Source organism: Chrysoperla carnea, chromosome 2 (genome assembly GCF_905475395.1).
Source record: "Chrysoperla carnea chromosome 2, inChrCarn1.1, whole genome shotgun sequence".
In the NCBI taxonomy this organism is placed as follows: domain Eukaryota; kingdom Metazoa; phylum Arthropoda; class Insecta; order Neuroptera; family Chrysopidae; genus Chrysoperla; species Chrysoperla carnea.
The window spans coordinates 43550928-43569876 of record NC_058338.1 but is presented as its reverse complement, the minus strand read 5'-3'; the positions used below and the strand labels follow the sequence as shown (position 1 = coordinate 43569876).

General features: G+C 28.5%; 4 protein-coding genes across 5 annotated transcripts; 3 read left to right on the top strand and 1 right to left on the bottom strand.

Moving 5' to 3' along the window:
* The first annotated feature begins 1424 nt into the window (after positions 1–1424).
* On the top strand, positions 1425–4865 carry LOC123291942 (uncharacterized protein DDB_G0288805-like). The gene is made up of 2 exons (XM_044872409.1): positions 1425–4050; positions 4699–4865. The coding sequence occupies exons 1-2, from the start codon at positions 1504–1506 to the stop codon at positions 4777–4779; spliced, it is 2628 nt and encodes an 875-aa protein (XP_044728344.1). The 5' UTR covers positions 1425–1503; the 3' UTR covers positions 4780–4865.
* Positions 4866–7398: 2533 nt separating this feature from the next.
* On the bottom strand, positions 7399–9873 carry LOC123292054 (N-alpha-acetyltransferase 30-like). Its single transcript, XM_044872562.1, has 2 exons — positions 9205–9873; positions 7399–8159 (listed from the first exon to the last, which is right to left on the bottom strand). Exons 1-2 carry the CDS (start codon positions 9679–9681, stop codon positions 7842–7844), a joined length of 795 nt encoding a protein of 264 aa, XP_044728497.1. The 5' UTR covers positions 9682–9873; the 3' UTR covers positions 7399–7841.
* On the top strand, positions 9852–12148 carry LOC123292055 (cytochrome c oxidase assembly factor 6 homolog). Its single transcript, XM_044872564.1, has 2 exons — positions 9852–10088; positions 11819–12148. The coding sequence occupies exon 2, from the start codon at positions 11825–11827 to the stop codon at positions 12065–12067; it is 243 nt and encodes an 80-aa protein (XP_044728499.1). The 5' UTR covers positions 9852–10088; positions 11819–11824; the 3' UTR covers positions 12068–12148.
* A 1489-nt stretch (positions 12149–13637) lies between these two features.
* Positions 13638–16035, top strand: LOC123293338 (NADH dehydrogenase [ubiquinone] 1 beta subcomplex subunit 2, mitochondrial-like). 2 transcript variants are annotated; one of them, XM_044874122.1, is made up of 3 exons: positions 13638–13820; positions 13880–14003; positions 14179–14401. In XM_044874122.1, exons 1-3 carry the CDS (start codon positions 13744–13746, stop codon positions 14314–14316), a joined length of 339 nt encoding a protein of 112 aa, XP_044730057.1. In that variant the 5' UTR covers positions 13638–13743; the 3' UTR covers positions 14317–14401. The 2 variants fall into 2 exon arrangements, with proteins under 2 accessions (XP_044730057.1, XP_044730058.1); XM_044874123.1 differs by lacking the exon at positions 14179–14401 and adding an exon at positions 15834–16035 and having other exon boundaries at positions 13646–13820.
* Positions 16036–18949: the final 2914 nt, after the last annotated feature.

Here is an 18949-nt window from a genome sequence, read left to right as displayed (position 1 = left end):
ATGCATTAGTAAGTATTAGTATAGATATTAGACAATGACACAGGGGAACTTACTGTCAGTCTTTCATTCATGATATCGCAACCACCTACAGGTTAGCAGATCCCTCGCGTCCTCTATGTATAATATTCTATGTCGATATCAGTTGGGACATTGCCTATTCCCCCTCCATTTTATTTCCTCCCTGTGAAATGCTTCTGATTTTAAATAATATACAAAAAGAATCATTTTGAAAAATAAATAATCAAAATCGGAGCTGTTATTGAGGGCTCCCTAAGAATGGTTATTTTATGTATTATTTATCCGGCTATATTACTGTCTGTCCGAAATAATATTTGAGTGCAAGAAATTTATTTTTCCAATTTTTTATCAAAATATGAAGCGAGATGACAAAAAGTGAAATTACAATCAGCCAAGAAATACGGATGATATAGCATTTTAAACAATGACGTCAGTGTGTCTATCGGCCATATGCTATATTTTTACTTTACACTCCATAGCCCAACGTATACCAAGTATGCATATTTTGACTTCAAAGAGTAGATTAACAAAGACAAAAATACAATATTCAAACAGCTGACAGAGAAACACAATACGAAAGCATGGTATTCAATGCACATAATCATATTGACGGAAGTCAGTCCTTCAATAGTTACTGTTTGTATAATTAATTCTGTATAAAAGTTCTAAAAAATAGTTAGTAGTTGTTTTATTTGGTTGTAAATACGTGCCAGGATATTATGTTGCATATTAAGACATGCGCATTAATAACCATGCTTTCGCATTTATTATCCTTGTCAATCTACTTTGAGACGTGATTCTCACTCTGTTGCCGATTCCAGTAGTGTATTTTAGGTATACCCGTGGTATACTTACCATAGCTACTCCATGTTAAATTCTATTTTGCTAGAATGAGATAAAAACAAAACTTTGATGGATTTTATTTTGATTGTTTTTATAGTTATTCGAAAAAAAATATTTTCTTGGCTGTTTGTTACATAAATAAGTTTTTAATAAAGAAAAAAAAATAAAAATAAATAATCATGCAAATACTCAATTTAAAAGAAAAGGTCTATGGATGCGAATTTGAGCGATCTCCTAACAGATCCCTCGCGTTCTCTATGTATAATGTTCTTTGTCTTGGAGAAGTGGTTGGCACTCTGTTGCCGGTTCCAGTTACTACATTTTCAAAGGCAATCTCGATAGCATCATGACAGAAAATAACTATAGTTATCGACAGTCCTGTTTTTATTCACTATGTTCATTATAATGAATTTGATACGTTAACGTTATTTCCAGTTCGTAGCTACTTTCACACGAATTAAAGTTTGTTTATAATTATTTTGAATTTGTAATAAAAGTTTCGTTGAAGCATATGTGATGGTTATGTGTAATTTTTTCGTAAATACATTTGCTTTAATTAAATATTGTAAAACATTATGTTCCAAATGATTTTTACTGTGGTTTAGTGTTTAAAGTGACCGTAATTTTATGAAATAAATAAAAATGGCAAACTCAAAATCATCAAGAAAAGATGATTATTCAACTATGAAACTTAAAAATTTTGTAACAAGATCTGGAAGAAAAAGTACTCAATTTAATGTAAGTGTTACGGAAAAAACCAGTGAAAATAAAAGAACACCTGTGTCGAAAAATTTAGTGTCAACTGGAAAAAAGTTTACATCTTCAAAAACTCCTCAATTAGAGAAAAATTCTGAAAAACGTGAGATAACAAGATCTGGAAGAAAAAGTACTCAATTTGATGTAAGTTTTACGGATAAAACCAGTGAAAATAAAAGAACACCTGTGTCGAAAAATTTAGTGTCAACTGGAAAAAAGTTTACATCGTCAAAAACTCCCCAGTTAGAGAAAAATTCTGAAAAACGTGAGAGTCAAAATGGCAACAATTTATCACACAATTCTCCAATATCAGATTTGGAAATAAGTGATACTATTAATTATTCTGACAATGAAGAAAAAACTCTTAAAAAGCCAGCGCTTCGTTGTAGAAAACGTATCGATTATGCTGAAATGTTTAGAGGTAGTAGCATAATAAATGAAAAAGTTCCTGTAGTTTTACTCAACAAAATACCAGATCAAGAAAAGATAGTGAGCTCAACCAAAACAGAATGCTTTGTTAAAGTTCACAGATTACCACCCGAAGAAGTGCTTAATTTAACTAAAAAAAGACATAAAGTATATTCAACAATTCACAACTTTGAAGAAAATATTCGGCCATCACAAGTATATGAATTTAATTTTGACCCAAAATGTGAATCAGAACTAACAAAAAAATTAAAAAAAGAAGCTAAAGTTTTAAAGAAAAAAATCAAGGCCAAAGTTCATTTAAAAAAAAATGCGGTTAAAACTGGTGAAAATGCTAAAAAAACCCAGACAATCTCAAAAAATGCTTTAAATGTATTACATGAAATATCTGAAAATGATTGCAGTACTAATAATTCTACAAAAAATCAATCAACCGAAAAACTAATGGATAAAGAAAGAATTATACATTCCTTTAGAAAATCATTTCAAGTACCTCAAAGTACCCCGAAGGATAAAGAAGCTAAAAACATAAATAAATCTTCTGAAATTTGTAAAGAAAACCATTTAATTACAAATCAAGTGAATTCATTATCAAAAAATTTGCCAACCCAAATATCACGAGATAATTCCACCGTACATGAATCGTTTGACAAAGTTAGAATTTCTAACTCATTTGGAAATTCGTTTAAAGCACCTCAAAGTACACCTATCCAAAAAGGAGTGAAAAATAATACATTGAATAAATCACAAATACCTACAGAAAATGTAAATATTCCAAAAAATGCACCAATCCAAAACACAAGGGATAATTCCACTACCCACGAATATTTTGATAAATCAATAATTTCATTCGGAAATTCGCTTACACCGATGCAAAAATCAATACACCAGAATGAACAAAATCATTCTAATTTTGACGTAACTCAAATCGAGCATGATTTTGACGATTTCGAAGATATTTCGACGCAATCTAATCGAACAGAAATAGCAAATGAATCGATACCATGGCGTGCTGAAATTCCAAGAATTCGAAAAGAAAGATTTTTCCAAATAAAAAATTCAAGTTTGCCTAGTTATAATCAAGACATTCTTATCAAACCTCAAGATGTTGAGAATTTATCCATTACAAAAGGATCGAATTGTGTAAACAGTGAGAAAAAAACTCGTCAATCGAGTATACTATCTTTTGTACAGCATTCAAATTCGATAAAAAGTACAAGTAATAACGGAAAAGATTCACCAGCACCTTTTACTAATAGTTTTGAATCATCTTTGAGTGATATATCTATCGAAGATAATCCAAGGATTGTGGCTATTGATAAGACAAAAAATAAACGAATAAATTTTCAGAAAGCGATTACATCCTCACCTTCTGTGAAAAAAAATATATTGGGCGAAAATAATTCCTCATCCAAAGTTCAAAACATATCTACAAATAAAAATAATGTTAAGTCACCGACGAAAAAAATATTAGGGGAAAATAATTCTTCGTCTAAAGTTCATAACATCACGAATAAAAAAGTTTATGACGAAAATAATAAAGAAAATTTCTACTTTGGAAATAATGTAAATATTACAAATAATTGTGTAGTTGAATTAGAGAAAAGTAATTCATCATGCGATTTCTTTGGATTTAATTCATTTGAACAAGAAGAGGCTAGACAAAGTAAGAAACCTTTTCGATATCCAAGTCTTTTGCCAGCTATCTCATCAAGAACCAAAAAAATATTACAACCGTTTACTGTACATGAAGAAAATATTGATATTCCAAATGAGGATATGGTTGAGGAACCTATTGATATCTCAAATGAAAATGAAGTTATTGACGCGGACTTTCAATTATTTGACGAGCCTAGATTTTCAAATTACGTACGGCGAAGTTACGCTCCGGCGACTAAACGAAAACGAAAGCAGATTCAATCTATATCTTTTAGTGATCATGAAGATGAAAATGAATTACAGCAAGAAGTAAAAAAAAGAAAAAGGAATAAAAAAACTAAAAAAGAGGTGAGCTTTTAATTTTGATTGTAATGTCATTATTCTAATGTAGATGGGTGGAGCAACTAAACGTTGTGGATGAATTTATTAGTTCAATTGTGAGAAATGAAATCTTGCAGATGAGAGCCACTATATATTTTGATAAGAGGAATTTACTCCGTATATTATATATAGCTTAATTTCCCGTACGGTTACTCTTGATATTTTTACTGGAATTTTAGCAAATTAAAAAAAATTTAAATTCTAAATATTTTAGAAGTTTTACATTTATTATCAGAATTATGTTCTTACTTATTTTTCCCCTCAGGTTACCAAAATTACCAATAATCATTGTTTATAACGAACCTTGAACTTCGTGGATTGGTGGATTGCTAAAATTCACTTTTGCATTTTCGAAGTAAGCCTAAAAATAAAATATCGCATTATGCATTAAGAATTATCTCTGTATTTTGAGTGTTCAAAAAGACAGGTTCTATTCCAACATGTTTTTGTTAAAAACTACCAGTCTCACCATTTTCGGCTTCCAGTTTACTATTTAAAAACATAAAAATTCCTTTTCAATGTTGAAAAGCAAGACAATTTTTTTAAATTACAGTAGATTCTAGTTTTCACTTCTTGGCAATAAATTTATTAATTTATTATTTACTCTAATTACAGGAGGAAGAATTTAAAAAATGGGCAAAACAGTTTAATTCAATGTGTCAAGAAGTTGATAAGGAAGAATTGGTAATTGAATAAAAAGGAAAATATAAATAATTTTCAAATGTCAAAATAACTGGCAACTGCGATATTTATGTATAGTTTTTAAAATGCTTTTGTGAATGCTGGCAAACAATTTTTATTTAAAACTTTCCTCCAATTGAATACTTTAAAAAATTTAATTTGAATTTGAAATTGAAAAATAATCTTGAGAGGTAAAACAGGCTTTTTTCGATTTTATGATGCTGAATCAATTTTATTTTATTATATATTTTTTTTTTAATTTATAAAATTCCTTAATTATATAAAATCTCCCTATATATTCAAACCTGGCCATGAGGTGCGACTCGTTTTATTTGTTGAGCAACTCTGAAAGAAACAACGCCAAAGAGAAATTAAATAGGGTGCTCACTAAATAGATTCTAACATATAAAAAAGAAAAGGGCAGATGGATCTCTCACTCTTCCTTCATAAGCGGTATAAGAGGCTTTGTCAGATCTAATTTTCTAATGATTACTACCATCTAAATTTATGGTTAAAAAAAATCAGTAAAAGGCCATATCTCAGTGCCATATATACAAGACATCAATTTTAATTACCTTAGATAAGTGCTAGGTAATAGAATGTAATTTTTTTCTCAGTGTTCATCTTCGTATAAGAGTAACGTAAAAAGCCAATAAAGCGAATGAAATCATTGATTTTTTGCATAAAGTTAGCTTATAGCAAATTACATTTTTGAAGCCTTGCATCTTGGATAGAAAATTTTTCTACCCATTACAGAGAAGGGTTTAAGTTGTAAACCAATAATACCCTAAAAAGTACCTAATTTTTGCACTATCCAAAATGAAAGGTTAAATGTACAATGCATACAATCATGTGTTCAATTTGGGAGGCATTTAAAATTAGTTTTTATTCTAAATATACAATAAGAATTTATTTTTTTTAATATTAATATAGTTTATAGAAAGAGAATTAAATTAATTCATAACTATTTAAATAAAAAAGTTAATGTAAATCTTATGTTTGTCTTTAGTTATCCTTATATACTCTATCTTATCTATCTTTGTCGATGTGCTTATTTTTTGTTGAAAAAAAAATGTTCCTATTTTCGGAAACAATTGCTTCAGCAACAAAATTAATTAATATTCAAAATTATTTTATGATTTAAAAATTTTTTTGAAAGTCTGAAACTAGTGATGATTTTTACAAAAATTCATTTAATCCTATGATTTTGAATCAATTGCGTATAAATTAATTTTTTTCTATTGAACTATGGAATATTATCAAATATTTAAAATCAAGAAACGTAAACATCAAATTGCACATTTTCGGTAACAGTACGTCATTCTTATAGGTTCTTAAAATAGGAAATTTGATCAGAAACTACGTGCGGTCTTTTCTTAATTGAAACTATATTTGACCCAAACTAATTTGTTACAAACTTGGGACTAAACTTAGTATACCTTCACATATTTCATATATACATGGTATAACAATGGAACTCTCCAAAGTATATCATGACCATGTGCTTTATTAAAAAAAGGTTAGAGAATTACTTTTAGTATGTATGTCTCGAGATATCGACTTTTTCGATATTAATCAACTTTGTCGCTTACATCTTAACTGTATTAAAATTCCTACATGCACAATCGATTTTTTGTTTGTTTATTAACATTTGACAAATCTTGATCAGGCGTTGAACTTGTTGCATTATCTTTACATAATTACTTATTATATATAAGGCTTAAGCTTGAGTAAAAGCAGCTATAGCGGTTTTAAATCTGTGATAATGTCCTATGTACTTACATTACTGTATGAAATTATGATTTTTTTTTATTGAAAATCATGTTGCTTCATCATAATTTTAAACTGTTCATAAAGGTATTTCTGTATCATAGAGTACAAAAAGCTACAAACTATGCTAGTATCACCGCTTGGTCAGGACAACTTCCCGGTGAGGTAGAGACTTGAAATTTTGAATATAGATAAAACTGGATGAAAATGCATGAAAATAAAATAAAAATACAAAATAATTAAATTATTATAATTGTAATGTAAAATTTGTGTGAAATGTTAGAAAGCGTGGGGTAATCTTGCATTCTTATTGAGATACCCGATTTCGAAAAAATTTCGACTAATTTTTGTATCAATAAAATATCTTTTTGTATCATCAAAATACCGATGGTCAAATCGTTGATCACATTATTTTAAATAACGCCTTGATAGTACAGAAATTTCCAGGTATAGATTAGATTTTTATGGAACAAAAAATCGACCGAAACGAATACTAAAAATATATTTCGAAATTTACATTGTAAATATTTATAACAAAACGATTGCTGTTTCGAATATGACTATGGGTGTTTTGAAGACACAAAAATGTTTATGAAACAATCAAACTTTCTTAAAACGAAAAACTTGTGGTTTTAGCCACATTTTGATACACTAATGCAAGAAGTCCATTATCATACGAAAAAATTTAGCAGGCTTTTAAAATAAATTTTAATGCAAATAGTTTTAGTTTGAATTCAAATAATTTATTATTCAAAGATTTACAAAAGGTCAACTTGTTTTTATAAAAGCTTTAAACAGTTTTCTATATTCATTTTCTGTACAATTTTAATATTTAATTCGATAAATAATATGAAATTACACAAAATGAACTAGACAGATAAATGATAACTACTTCATAAAATGGTTAATTTTTAAATTACATGTAATGGATTTTTTTTTAAACAAAAACAATTTACTTTCTGTATTTGTAACTTTCAATGTAGTTTTTACATATTTTTTTTTGTTTTATGTAAATTAAAATAGTTAAATAACTGAACTGCCCTATCTTTCACTATAAATCACATTTATTACATTTAAAAAAATAAAAGTACAAATTTAAATTCTGCTAAGACCCGTTGAAAGCTCACTGTACAAAAAAAAAAAAAAAAATATGACTGCATTAACCATTAACAAAGATAACATTTAACATAAAATGCAATGTTATAAAATGAATTCAGCTTTACATTTCATTATGAAAAATGGCAAAAAAATTAACAATAACTTGAACACACACAAAAAACAAAGTTTAGAGAAGAAAAACAATGAATTCATCTTATCCAAAGTTTAAGTCTTAATGCATCTACTCCATTCAAATAATAGCGAAAAAGACGTTTATCTCTAACAAATCCAAGAGCTTCATACAGTCGTAAAGCTGGTTTGTTGGTCACTTCTGTTTCGAGTACAACTTCATCGGCACCACCTACAATCATTTCACGAATAGCACGTTTAACTAACGTAGAACCAATACTACGATTTCTATAATTTTGATCTACAGCCAACATTGCTATGTATCCTCGGCTCATTACTTTTCTATGAATGTCTAATTTGCAAACAATTGCACCAACACATTTATCTCCACACATAGCCTGAAAAAAAATCACGTACATGAAATGATATATAAACAATAAAATACTTCAAAATAGGTGCTGGTAAAACTACTGGTCTGTGGCCAAAAAATAATTTTGGCCACATTTTTATTCTTATAAAGGATTGAAAAAAATCATGAAAATACATGAGATTTCATTTTTCTGGACTACATCTACAGCCCTAAAGCTTTTTAAGGACTTTGGAAAATTGTATAAATCTTTTACCCCTTAAAAATATAGGGATATTAATTAATATAATTAGTATTCATTTTGAGTTCATACAAATAGTATTAATTTATAAGTTTTGTGAAAATTTCTCATTGATCAAAGTGGTACGCAATAAATTTCGCAAGATCCAAGGTAGGAAAATTTTGTAAATCTTTCTCATAAACAGTAAATTTTTTGAGAATCAGTTTTCAGTATTTTTAAAAGGATCACGAAGCGTAATTATGCTTTCAAAGATGACAAATTGAATATATTTAGTTACAATTCTAGCTTAGAAAACTTGTAGTGTGATCAAATAAAAAAAAAAATGGCGTCAATTTTTAGATAATTCTAAGTTCGGAGAAAAAAATTGAATTAAGTAGATAATTATGATACAAATTGAAGAAACTAAAATCGAACATTTTTTGATGATCGGAAAGGGTCGAACAAAAATGGTAAAGTGACCTAATCCGGTCTTTCGCGTCAGACACCGTCGAATTGAGTTAAAAATAGAAAAGCTTTTAATAAGCTTAGGCGCCGTAAAACGACAAAAAAAATGAGCTGCGAATGAACCCGATTGGTCCATCGATGTCCCCACAAATTGCTAAAAACCATCGATTTTTCTCGAAATTTCAAAAATTCATAACTCTTGTTTTTTTAAAGATTAAAAGCTGAGATTTAAATAGATTGTAGCTTTTGTGCCCATGAAGTATTAAACCAAAAGAACTCAGAATTAAATAATTCAAAAAGTTAATTTGATCACACTATTGGCAAATGTTAACTATTGATTATAGACGCATTGTTAACAACATTCCACAATTGCTTAGTAAAACGAACTTACCAAAAAACAAAGTTTCGGCCATTTATGTATAAAATATCTATAGGTATAAATAGAATATGGTTCAGAAAGATCTTTTTGGATAATTTTCATAATAAAAGGCATTTGTAATTCTGATTCGTATTGTACATATTTTATACAGCAATCATTATTTTCTTTATCACCATCATTCAAATGATTTTCAGGCTCTGTGGTCCCATTTACCACAGGTTCTTTGCTACTTTTTAATAAAAGCCTGTCTTGTAATTCGGATGATAAGTTGTAATCGCCTAATGGAACATTGCACGCATCTATTTTCGTATTTAAATTGTCTAAATTGTTGCTAAAGTATGGTATCTCAGATGTACTCATCCAAGAAGGTCCGGCAGTCTCGACATCCGAGTTTTTCGAACAATGTGTTGATGATAAGTGTGATTGTTTTGATGTACCAGATTCACTTTGACTTGCGGAACTTGAATGCTCAGTTTCAACATTTTCCATGACTTTTTTTCAATTTTGATGAATATCAATTTAATTGCCTTAAAACTTAAATTAATTCAAGAACTAACTAATTGGCAAATAATAGTTATAAGTTAATTTTTTTTTAACATTTTGAATTTATTATTCATTCATAAAAGCAGACATCTTGACAGAGAGCTCTCACGACAAAATTGCCTTTTTGGTTATGTGTTATATCACAGATTTGAACCACTGAGTGTGTTTTGTGAAAATGATTGATTCTGTGAAAATATTTTAAAATTTAAACCCAATTATTATTAATTTTTGAAAATTAAGTTTATAATTTGAAAATTTGGGCAATATTAAATCTGAATAATTTTATGTGCTTTCCTTTAAACAGATTTGGGCCCAGATTTGTTTGGTTATGATTAAATAAATACCTACAATAGGTAAATTTTCGAAAATTGAAATTTTATTTTAGAATCACTCCCGGAGACGAGAAAGCTATGAAGGAGTTAATTTCTGACTACATGATGCAAGTGTTAAAGGAAGGACGAATGAAATATGTAACGATCACTCAAAAATTACCCCGAAAATGAGTACCTATATCCTTTACAATGATATTTTTTTTACGATAAGGCTATTCGTATACAATCGCGTATTCAACTTGAATTCTTTTTAAGATAAATTATTTGAAAATTAGCGTGACTATTAAAAATTATCTTCATTACGAGTTGATTGAGTAATGAGTTCTGAAGTTTTTAGCCCTTGTTTTCAAAAACGAGACACTATTCCAGAAATCGGACACATTTTGAGACCCGTTTGTGTACGCACAGCTTCAGTGTTTTACCTTTTTTTTAATCAATGCTATTTTGTATTTTTATCATATTTATAATGTTGTAAAAATTTCTGGTATATACAGTGTGTCCCCGAATAGAGGTAACTATACTTGTAAATTTTCTTATTTTGCATTTTAACAAAAAAAGTCATTCTTTATAAGAAGTTTTGCTTATTCTGAAAAGTATGTAGGTATATTTAAAACTTCTTAATAATGTATAATGTATATAAAATTTGGTATAATTTTTTTTTTTTTTTGGTAAACTACTCTTCTTTTTTATAAGTTGGCGAAATGTTACTAAAAAAAGTTACTCGAAATTAACAATTATGACTATACATAATTTTAAGAAGATCTTTCCAACTTTGACAATTACATTCTTAGTGAATGTTTATCCGAGAAAATAAATTTTCTTTTTAATTTTCTAAACTAGTCCACAAAAAATTACACTCTCGGATAGTACATGTTAATTGATTTATAATTATTTTCTTACGTTTTTTTTTTTATAATTAGAGCTTTTGTTCAAATAAAAAATGATGCTATATTTAAAGTACACGGATCTTCTTGATATTTTGTATAGAGTCATAATTGTTAATTGCGAGTAACTTTTCTTAGTAACATTTCGCCAATTTATAAAAAAGAAGGGTAGTTTACCAAAAATAAAAATATTGATTTCAAATTTATGGCTACCCTGTACATTATTAAGAAGTTTCAAATATACGTACATACTTTTCAGAATAAACAAAACTTCATATAAAGAATGACTTTTTTTCTTAAAGTGCAAAATAAGGAAATTTACAAGTATAGTTACCTCTATCCGGGGACACACTATATATAATTGCCAATTTTCCAGGCCGGAACCCGCCGTAGTATTTGCTGATCAAAAATGTTTAATATGTCGACTCTACTACTAGAGTTTCATAGTTCTAAAACCGAACTTTTTATCGCTATATTGTTGAAGCAAGTATATAAGTATATAAAAAGTAAAAATCTTCCAGGTGTATTTGAAAATCACAGAAAAAACATTCTTATTAGAAAAATTAAATTCCTTTATCATATTTGGTTAAAAGAATGGACCACTATGAAAAAATTTTCGTTCTTGGACTTATTTGCAAACTTCTTTCTGCAAATACAAATGCAATAAAAAATTATAAAAAAAAATTTTATGCTTGAGTACATAAATGTTTATGTCAGAATATGAGACTGCTTCATAGCCTAAAGAATATTTCGTAATGTCTAATTAGTTGTTTACTGCTTCGAATTGAAACTTGTTTCGTTAACGAAAGTACTACTCTTCTTATAATTACCAAAAGATAAATTAATGACCGAATTCATTTATTCCAGAATAAAATGTCTTTCCCCAGTAAAGACGAGCGAAATAGTTGTTGGAATTCAAGAGACGAATATTGGAAATGTTTGGACGAAAATGCATCACGTAAAGATGTACCTGATCCTTGCTTGGAATTAAGAAAATTGTATGAAACGAAATGCCCTTCTACTTGGATCAAATATTTCGATCGAAGGCATAAATACTTAAAATTTAAGGATAAAATGGAAAAAGAAGGATATGAACCAATTGAAACCTTAAAGTAATTTAGAAGAATTGTATATTTATTATTGTTAAGTTCTTATGAAACGTTGTACATAAGTTTTTGTATAAATATACTAGTCGAATCATTAGATAAGTTGAAAATAAAACAGATTTGTTTTTATTCGAAAGCTTTAAATAGAACGGTGTTTAACCTAAACAAAGTGTTGTTACGACTGACTCATGCCTTACAAATATCAAATTTTTGAAATTAATTCAAATAACAATTTTAGCTGATGATTAGGTAGTTTTCATTGAGACTCGCTCCAAATGACAATTCTAGATCGCCCTGTAGTTTTAACTCAGTTTCACTTAGAAAAAAAACGAAATATTTTTCGGTTTAAGAGTTAAGAATAAGATACTGAAACGAAGTTAATAATTGACGTTCGGATTAGTTGATTAATTTAATATGGAATTTTTAATCAATACAACTTTCTAATTTAAAGTGTTAATCTATCTATTATCAGTTATGGAGTAGAATGAGCCTTTCATTGTGCTTGAAAACCTCGTTCAAATTTAATGCCTGCGTAAGATGTCTGCCTACACACCCAACATTCTTTGCTTGAAGTATTTTTATCGATAAAGCTTATTGCTCGAATTTCACCCTGTATATTTGTGATGCCTGAGTCTTCATAAATTCCCTACAATTATATCATTAACTTTAATTTGAATTAAAGTTAAAAAATGGTAAGTATAAGTATTGCCATCTGGTAGTCGAAATTGTAACTACTGAATTCGGGTCTACTTCTGATTTTATTAGTATAATTTTTTATCACCAGTTGGCGAGTTTCAACTCTCCATTATCAATACTCTTTTGATTATTAGTTTATGACAAATAAACATTCAAAGTAACTTTTGGGTTTAACTTGTAAGTTTCTGGCACTATTTTTAGAGTTAAAAACTTGGAACGCTACCCTGGATAGAGACTCTTGTGCACTCTAGAATATTAAAGCTGTTTATGACAAATAGTTTACGTTATTCAAATTAATTTACAAAATTTAACTCTTGATCACTGATTTGAATAAAAGAAATTTTATGTAGGTATTGATTTGTCACGGACAGCTTTTTTTATTCTACCATCAGAATTTTTTATTCTACCAAAGACAAGAGTCACTTCTTGTTTGTATTATTTGTACTTATTCGTTTAATAATTACAGCACATGTTTTTCTAAAGTTTTAGATAAAACATCCCGAAGCCTAAGAACTTTTGAGATTTATGACTATTAAGATTCTACTCTTCATGCTAATATTTCCAAAATTTAGAGAAAATTTGAATGAGAGTCATCATTCTCTAAAGAATGATATTTATATAGTAAAACAATTTTTATACCCTTTAAGAGATCATTTTCAATTCTCAAATAGAAGCTTAGATCTTATAATCAAGTCTATGATAAACAAAATTGATTTGTTAAAAAAAAAAAATATTACAATCTAAATAATATCTATCTACCTCAAAAATCAAATTAATGACGCAGAAGTTTTAAAATTAGCGCTTAAAATATGATTTAAATTTTGATTTTCAGTTGTTGGTATTTTTTGAGTGGCAGGTACTTCAGTTTTTGTTATTCAAATGCAAAATTGAAGAAAATCTAGTTGGCTGCACTTGACAAAATTTCTTATATAAGAAACAGTCAATTTGCAAAACTAATTTCTAACACAGAAATTAAGTAACGATTAAAACATGTTGTCCCTTGGGATGAAAATTGCTAAAAATGTAGCATTTAAAAATAGTCAACAAATTGTCCGTCATTCATCTGCGTATGTATTTCTTTAATTAAATTTTTTTTGTCATGCATTTCAAAATTAACCTTTTGCAGATGGGTTTATCGCTCAGGACCAAAACCATTACCAAAATCCACTTACTTCGTTGCAGATTTTGTTGGTGCAACTATGTGGTGGTGGATTTTATGGCATTTATTTACAGAACCTGAACACATAACGGTGAGTTAAGTCATTTCCGCTCAATTTTTCTAATTGATAATATCAATCAAATTATCACTGAAGTATTTAAAAAAATAAGTTTCATTTCTTTAATTATCCATTTGGGGATGTTTTTCCAAACTGTTTTTTTTTAATGTTATAAGCTAAGAAAAATTTTGTTCTTGTTTTGCTTCAGTTTCTTAAGGTTCCAGTTGGAGGAGATAGATTTAACATCAAAATAATCTCAAAAAAAATTGATAAAGACGAAACTGTAAAATTTAATCAACTTCGTACATTTTTTTGGAGTAACAACAACCAGGGTTCGCACACTTGAGCTTTGGATACTGTGTCCAACATCTCAACTGGTTGGATTGCTATTGTATATTTTATATATTTTTGATACCTGTGTAGTATCTGTAATATATCAACAAAAAAGTTTTTTATTTAAAATAAATGATCTCATACTAAAAGTTTAGAAATCTTTTTTGACAATATATGTACAGGAGTGTTTTAAAATCCAAGGCACATTGGTCACTTTGTTCAATCGATTTTGGCTTTCTCTTTTGAAGTTGTATAGATGTTTTTATCTGCAATTCTTTTATTCATTGTTGGTAGATGTTTTTATCTGCAATTCTTAGAAAGTTTTGAGCTGTTCTTAAGCATAAGAGCTTAAGTATGCTCAGAGCTTAATTTCCATGTAGCAAAAGTAAGTTTTTAAGGTAGTTCTCACGAAAATAAGTTTATAAGAATATATCCAAAGATTGTGTCTAATTTGAATCTTGGATTCTTTTGGAACACCAAGAAATAATTATTTTGTCCAAGAAACAAGAAACATCAAAAAACCCTATTCTGTTGATAATTTGGGTTAGAAAAAGTCTTCCAGGCATAGTGTGATTGGTACGCTAATATGTTCGCAGACAAATCTGAGTGATTTGTCAACGTAAAAATTTGGTTGCATATTTCATAAACAATTAAAATTATACATTAACTATATTAGTGTGCATGAAGTAGTTTGTACATATCTACTACAAGAGGTGAGAGCTAAATAGACACCCTATATACATACATTGGTGTATATAGGGTGGGTCATTTTAATCTATAATGTTTAGAATCTAAAATGGCTAATAAAGAAATTCGAAGAACTAGGTCCAATCTGATGCCAGAACATGATGTCCCCCATCAAACTCTGAAACTTTTGCTTAAGTTTTTTTTTATTTGTTACTACAAAACGAGCTATTAGCCATTATAAATTAAAATGACTTACCCTGTATTTCATAACTAAGTTATTTGTGTATATAATAATAATATTCACTAGTAATTTCTCATATATTGTGTGGATAAGGTAGACTTTTCGGCGAGCATGCAGGCGTATCAATCACATTATGTGTGGTCAACTCAAACTTATCAGGGGCTTGGGTTAGAGTTCGTAAATGAATGCTCTACCAAATATAAATGTTGAATTAAAAAAATGCCAAAGACAATAATCTACCAACTCAGTTCTGCAAAGTATATTCAAGCTTTTATTAAGCATAATTAGCACAGTAATAAAAAACATACAGATTACAGAGCATCTAATAAGTGCCGGACTGATCAAATTTTTCAGAACAAGAAGAGTCCTGGAATCTAAAAAAGATCTCTATCATGGTTGTTTCATTTTAAAAGACAAATTTAATATCAACCTTGTAGGTTGTATGTAAGTTTAAAAACCTAAAATTTTGAGCGCAAAATTTTAGAATATGTATCTCTGTGAACGTTCTTAGTTTATATTACCTCTAGACGTTGGTTTAAGTCAGATCTACTATAGGTTAAAGTTTTTAATTATTTTCTAAAATAAAACTTTTTTTATTATAGGGCGAATTCCCATATCCAGATCCTAGAAAATGGACTAATGAAGAATTAGGAATTCCAGAAGAGTAAATCGAATTTATTTAATAGTGAATGAAATTAAATTATAGTTAAAATATTCGAAATAAAATTGTTGATTGTTTTGCAACAGAAAAATCTCATTATTGTACATAAGTAGATTTTTTCATTAAATTGATTTTAACTTAAATTGATTTAAACTGATTTTGAATTAATATTTTAATTTTTTCGCATTCAAAACATTTCATAATTATGCGTTTTTTACTTAAATATTTTTATTTTCCACCCAATCATTCTTGGCACTAATTTTGAATTATTTTGGATGAAAGTTGAAATTATCCAAAGATGCTGGCTAATAACGGCTAATTTAACATAATTTTACATACACCAGACAAATTTGAAAAAGCAAACAATTTGATGCAGTGACTATGTGCAAAGAACGATATTGTTGTTTTCCAAGCTAAAAATGAAACTCATGATTTACAGTATAGGTATATGTAGCCACCTATACCGGAAAATAATCAGAAAGATAACTGTTAGGCATCAAATCTAATCTGGTGTCTCTGTATTATCATAAAGAAAAAAATGTGAGATATTATGTCTATAAATAAAATCTTTCGTGTTAGTCATTCACGTGTGTAAAATTCAAATTGAATCGGTCATTTCATTAACATCATAAATCACACAGTTAAAATTTTTCATAAATTAATAAAAAAAATAGACTCATTTGCAATTAAACTAGTTTTGAATGGCTCTTTTGCTTTAGATTCAATCTATTAACAATAATTGCACAGAAATCTGATGGTCTCATTTCAAATGAGAAGGTCTTTTCTCTCAACTCTTCCATTCTATTTTGTCTCTTAGACTCGAGTTTCAAAAACATGCCCAAAAACGCCATAGAATTTAGCACACGTTCAAAAGTGTCAATTTGACCCTTTGCGTCAACACCTCTGTCAAAAAACACGTATGACAACTTATAATAGTGCTTTTTTAAGAGAAAAAACAATCTTTCTATTGCTAATATTGAATTTCCTGCAAAATAATTTTTGCATTCTAGACGCGCTTTTTAGGTTCATAAAAAATAAAAGGGAGTAAATTTTTCTCATCAATAATTTAACTCACAATCAATGTATCAACGCCTTTTTCCCTTTTTCATTAGAAAGAAAAGTTTTCCTTTACCGTAGCCAATAGTATCTAATAGTCAACATTTTAAGTGGTACATCTCGTTCATTTAAAGCTTTACTTTCTAAGTAAAAAATAAAATAAAATTTTTCTATCATCCCCAACCGTTTTGTGCTGAAGTAGAAAATGTGATAGAAATTATTCCTTGTTTTTTAGAAGCATTGAAAGCATAGAGTGGATACAAAATTTTTTTGAAGAAATCCAATAAAAGCCAACTGTTTGAAACAAAGCAATTTCATTCAGCTTACAAAAGTGTCTATTTTGCTTTGAAACTGCAATCTGCAAACACAGGATTGAATAAAACACATTTAAGGTAAGAGAAAGTGGTGTACCTTAAGACCATTGCACTTTTAGACAGTATCCATAACTTGAAATTGATAAATATCTCTGATAAGTAGAAGGCACTAGCAGTAAAGGTTTTTTTTTTTTTTTTTTTTTTCTTGTAGTATGTATTAATATAGGAATATCAGTTATGTGTGTGTGGCTATTTAAGAGTGGAAATCTTTCTTTATTTACGTGACGTCAAAAAACAAACGATTTCGTCATCAAAACTGTCTATACATGGTATTTCAACAATTAACTCAGTCAATTGTTTGTTTTCACTTGTTTAAATATTTAAACTTCTTCTGAATTTTCCAGTGTGCACTTTTTAGGTGGGTTAAATATTGAAAGCCCCCTAGGCCAGCACCTCATCTGCGGCCCTCTAACTGCCATATGGTATATATATATATATATATATATATATATATATATATATATATATATATATATATATATTATACATTTGAACGATTTACTGAAGAAATTAAATATGTTTAGCTTTCAAAAAACTTGAATCATTATCCGAAGTACACTTCTAATTCAAATTAAAAAACAAGCTAAAAAAGAAATTTGTGTTATTGAATGGCGTGATATATACCTACGTAACTGTCTATATGCATCATAACTTACTAATCTATACTTTATTTATCATAATATCATAGAAAAATTTTGTGATTTGTATATTTATAAATAGAATCTTTTGTTTTAGTCCCTATCGCACCTTATATTATAAAATTAAAAATAATTTCTTTAAAACAGCTATATGATTGTTTTGATCCTTAACTTTCAAGTTAATTTTTAGTCGTATTTTTTATTATCCCCGAAAATAAAGACTTATGTAATATCAACGGAGGGGGATGTGACTGTGTTATAAAACCGTTTTATAATCCCTTTTAACATAATTTAAAGAGTTTTGGAGAAGTCTGATACAATATCTTTATCGAGTTTTGGTATAGTAAACTTGGCTTTTTTATAGAAATGGCTTCTTTACGAGCTTTGTTCTTGGGTAAACTTCATTCATCTAAATAGCTCTTACAAATTAGATAAGAGGATTGGAAATTGGTATGGAGGTTGAGTAAGTTGCAAGGAAGTGATTTTCGGGGGTGTCAACTTCTTAACGCTTTTTCCCTTTTTATGACCAAATATTATGCATCTATTAAGCTTATGTGCATCTTTCCAGACTCTCTAAATTTGGCCAGAGGAGTGAAAATCGGTATGGGCGTTGAGTTAGCGTCAAGAAAATATCTTTTGAGGGTATCAACTTCTCCGTTCCCCTTCCCCTTTTTTGTGTCGAAATTTTTTCGCTATATATCTACACAGATGAATCAATGGCTAAAAATAGATTTTTGTAATTTGGAGAAATTAAACGTAAAGATTCGTTGATAAATCACCCCCAATTTTTTTGGTGTAAAATATTACTTTTATATTACTACGTTTAAAGGGATAAAAATAGAAAAATAAAAGTCCATAATATGAATAACAATTTGTACATGCCAACTACGAACAATGGTTTGCATAAATTTGACCTTGAATAATAAGCATAGGATATAATAATGATTTTCTTTTAAAGATTATAGATTATTTTATCTTTTTCAGCGCAA

Excerpts from the sequence above, each read along its gene's own strand:
- LOC123291942 (XM_044872409.1), top strand. The coding sequence starts at position 1,504 with ATGGCAAACTCAAAATCATCAAGAAAAGATGATTATTCAACTATGAAA. Across the intron at positions 4,051-4,698 it reads ATAAAAAAACTAAAAAAGAG|GAGGAAGAATTTAAAAAATG; the intron begins GTGAGCTTTTAA and ends CTCTAATTACAG.
- LOC123292054 (XM_044872562.1), bottom strand. The coding sequence starts at position 9,681 with ATGGAAAATGTTGAAACTGAGCATTCAAGTTCCGCAAGTCAAAGTGAA. Across the intron at positions 8,160-9,204 it reads GGCCGAAACTTTGTTTTTTG|GCTATGTGTGGAGATAAATG; the intron begins GTAAGTTCGTTT and ends ATTTTTTTTCAG.
- LOC123293338 (XM_044874122.1), top strand. The coding sequence starts at position 13,744 with ATGTTGTCCCTTGGGATGAAAATTGCTAAAAATGTAGCATTTAAAAAT. Across the intron at positions 13,821-13,879 it reads ATTGTCCGTCATTCATCTGC|ATGGGTTTATCGCTCAGGAC; the intron begins GTATGTATTTCT and ends AACCTTTTGCAG. Across the intron at positions 14,004-14,178 it reads CAGAACCTGAACACATAACG|TTTCTTAAGGTTCCAGTTGG; the intron begins GTGAGTTAAGTC and ends GTTTTGCTTCAG.
- LOC123292055 (XM_044872564.1), top strand. The coding sequence starts at position 11,825 with ATGTCTTTCCCCAGTAAAGACGAGCGAAATAGTTGTTGGAATTCAAGA.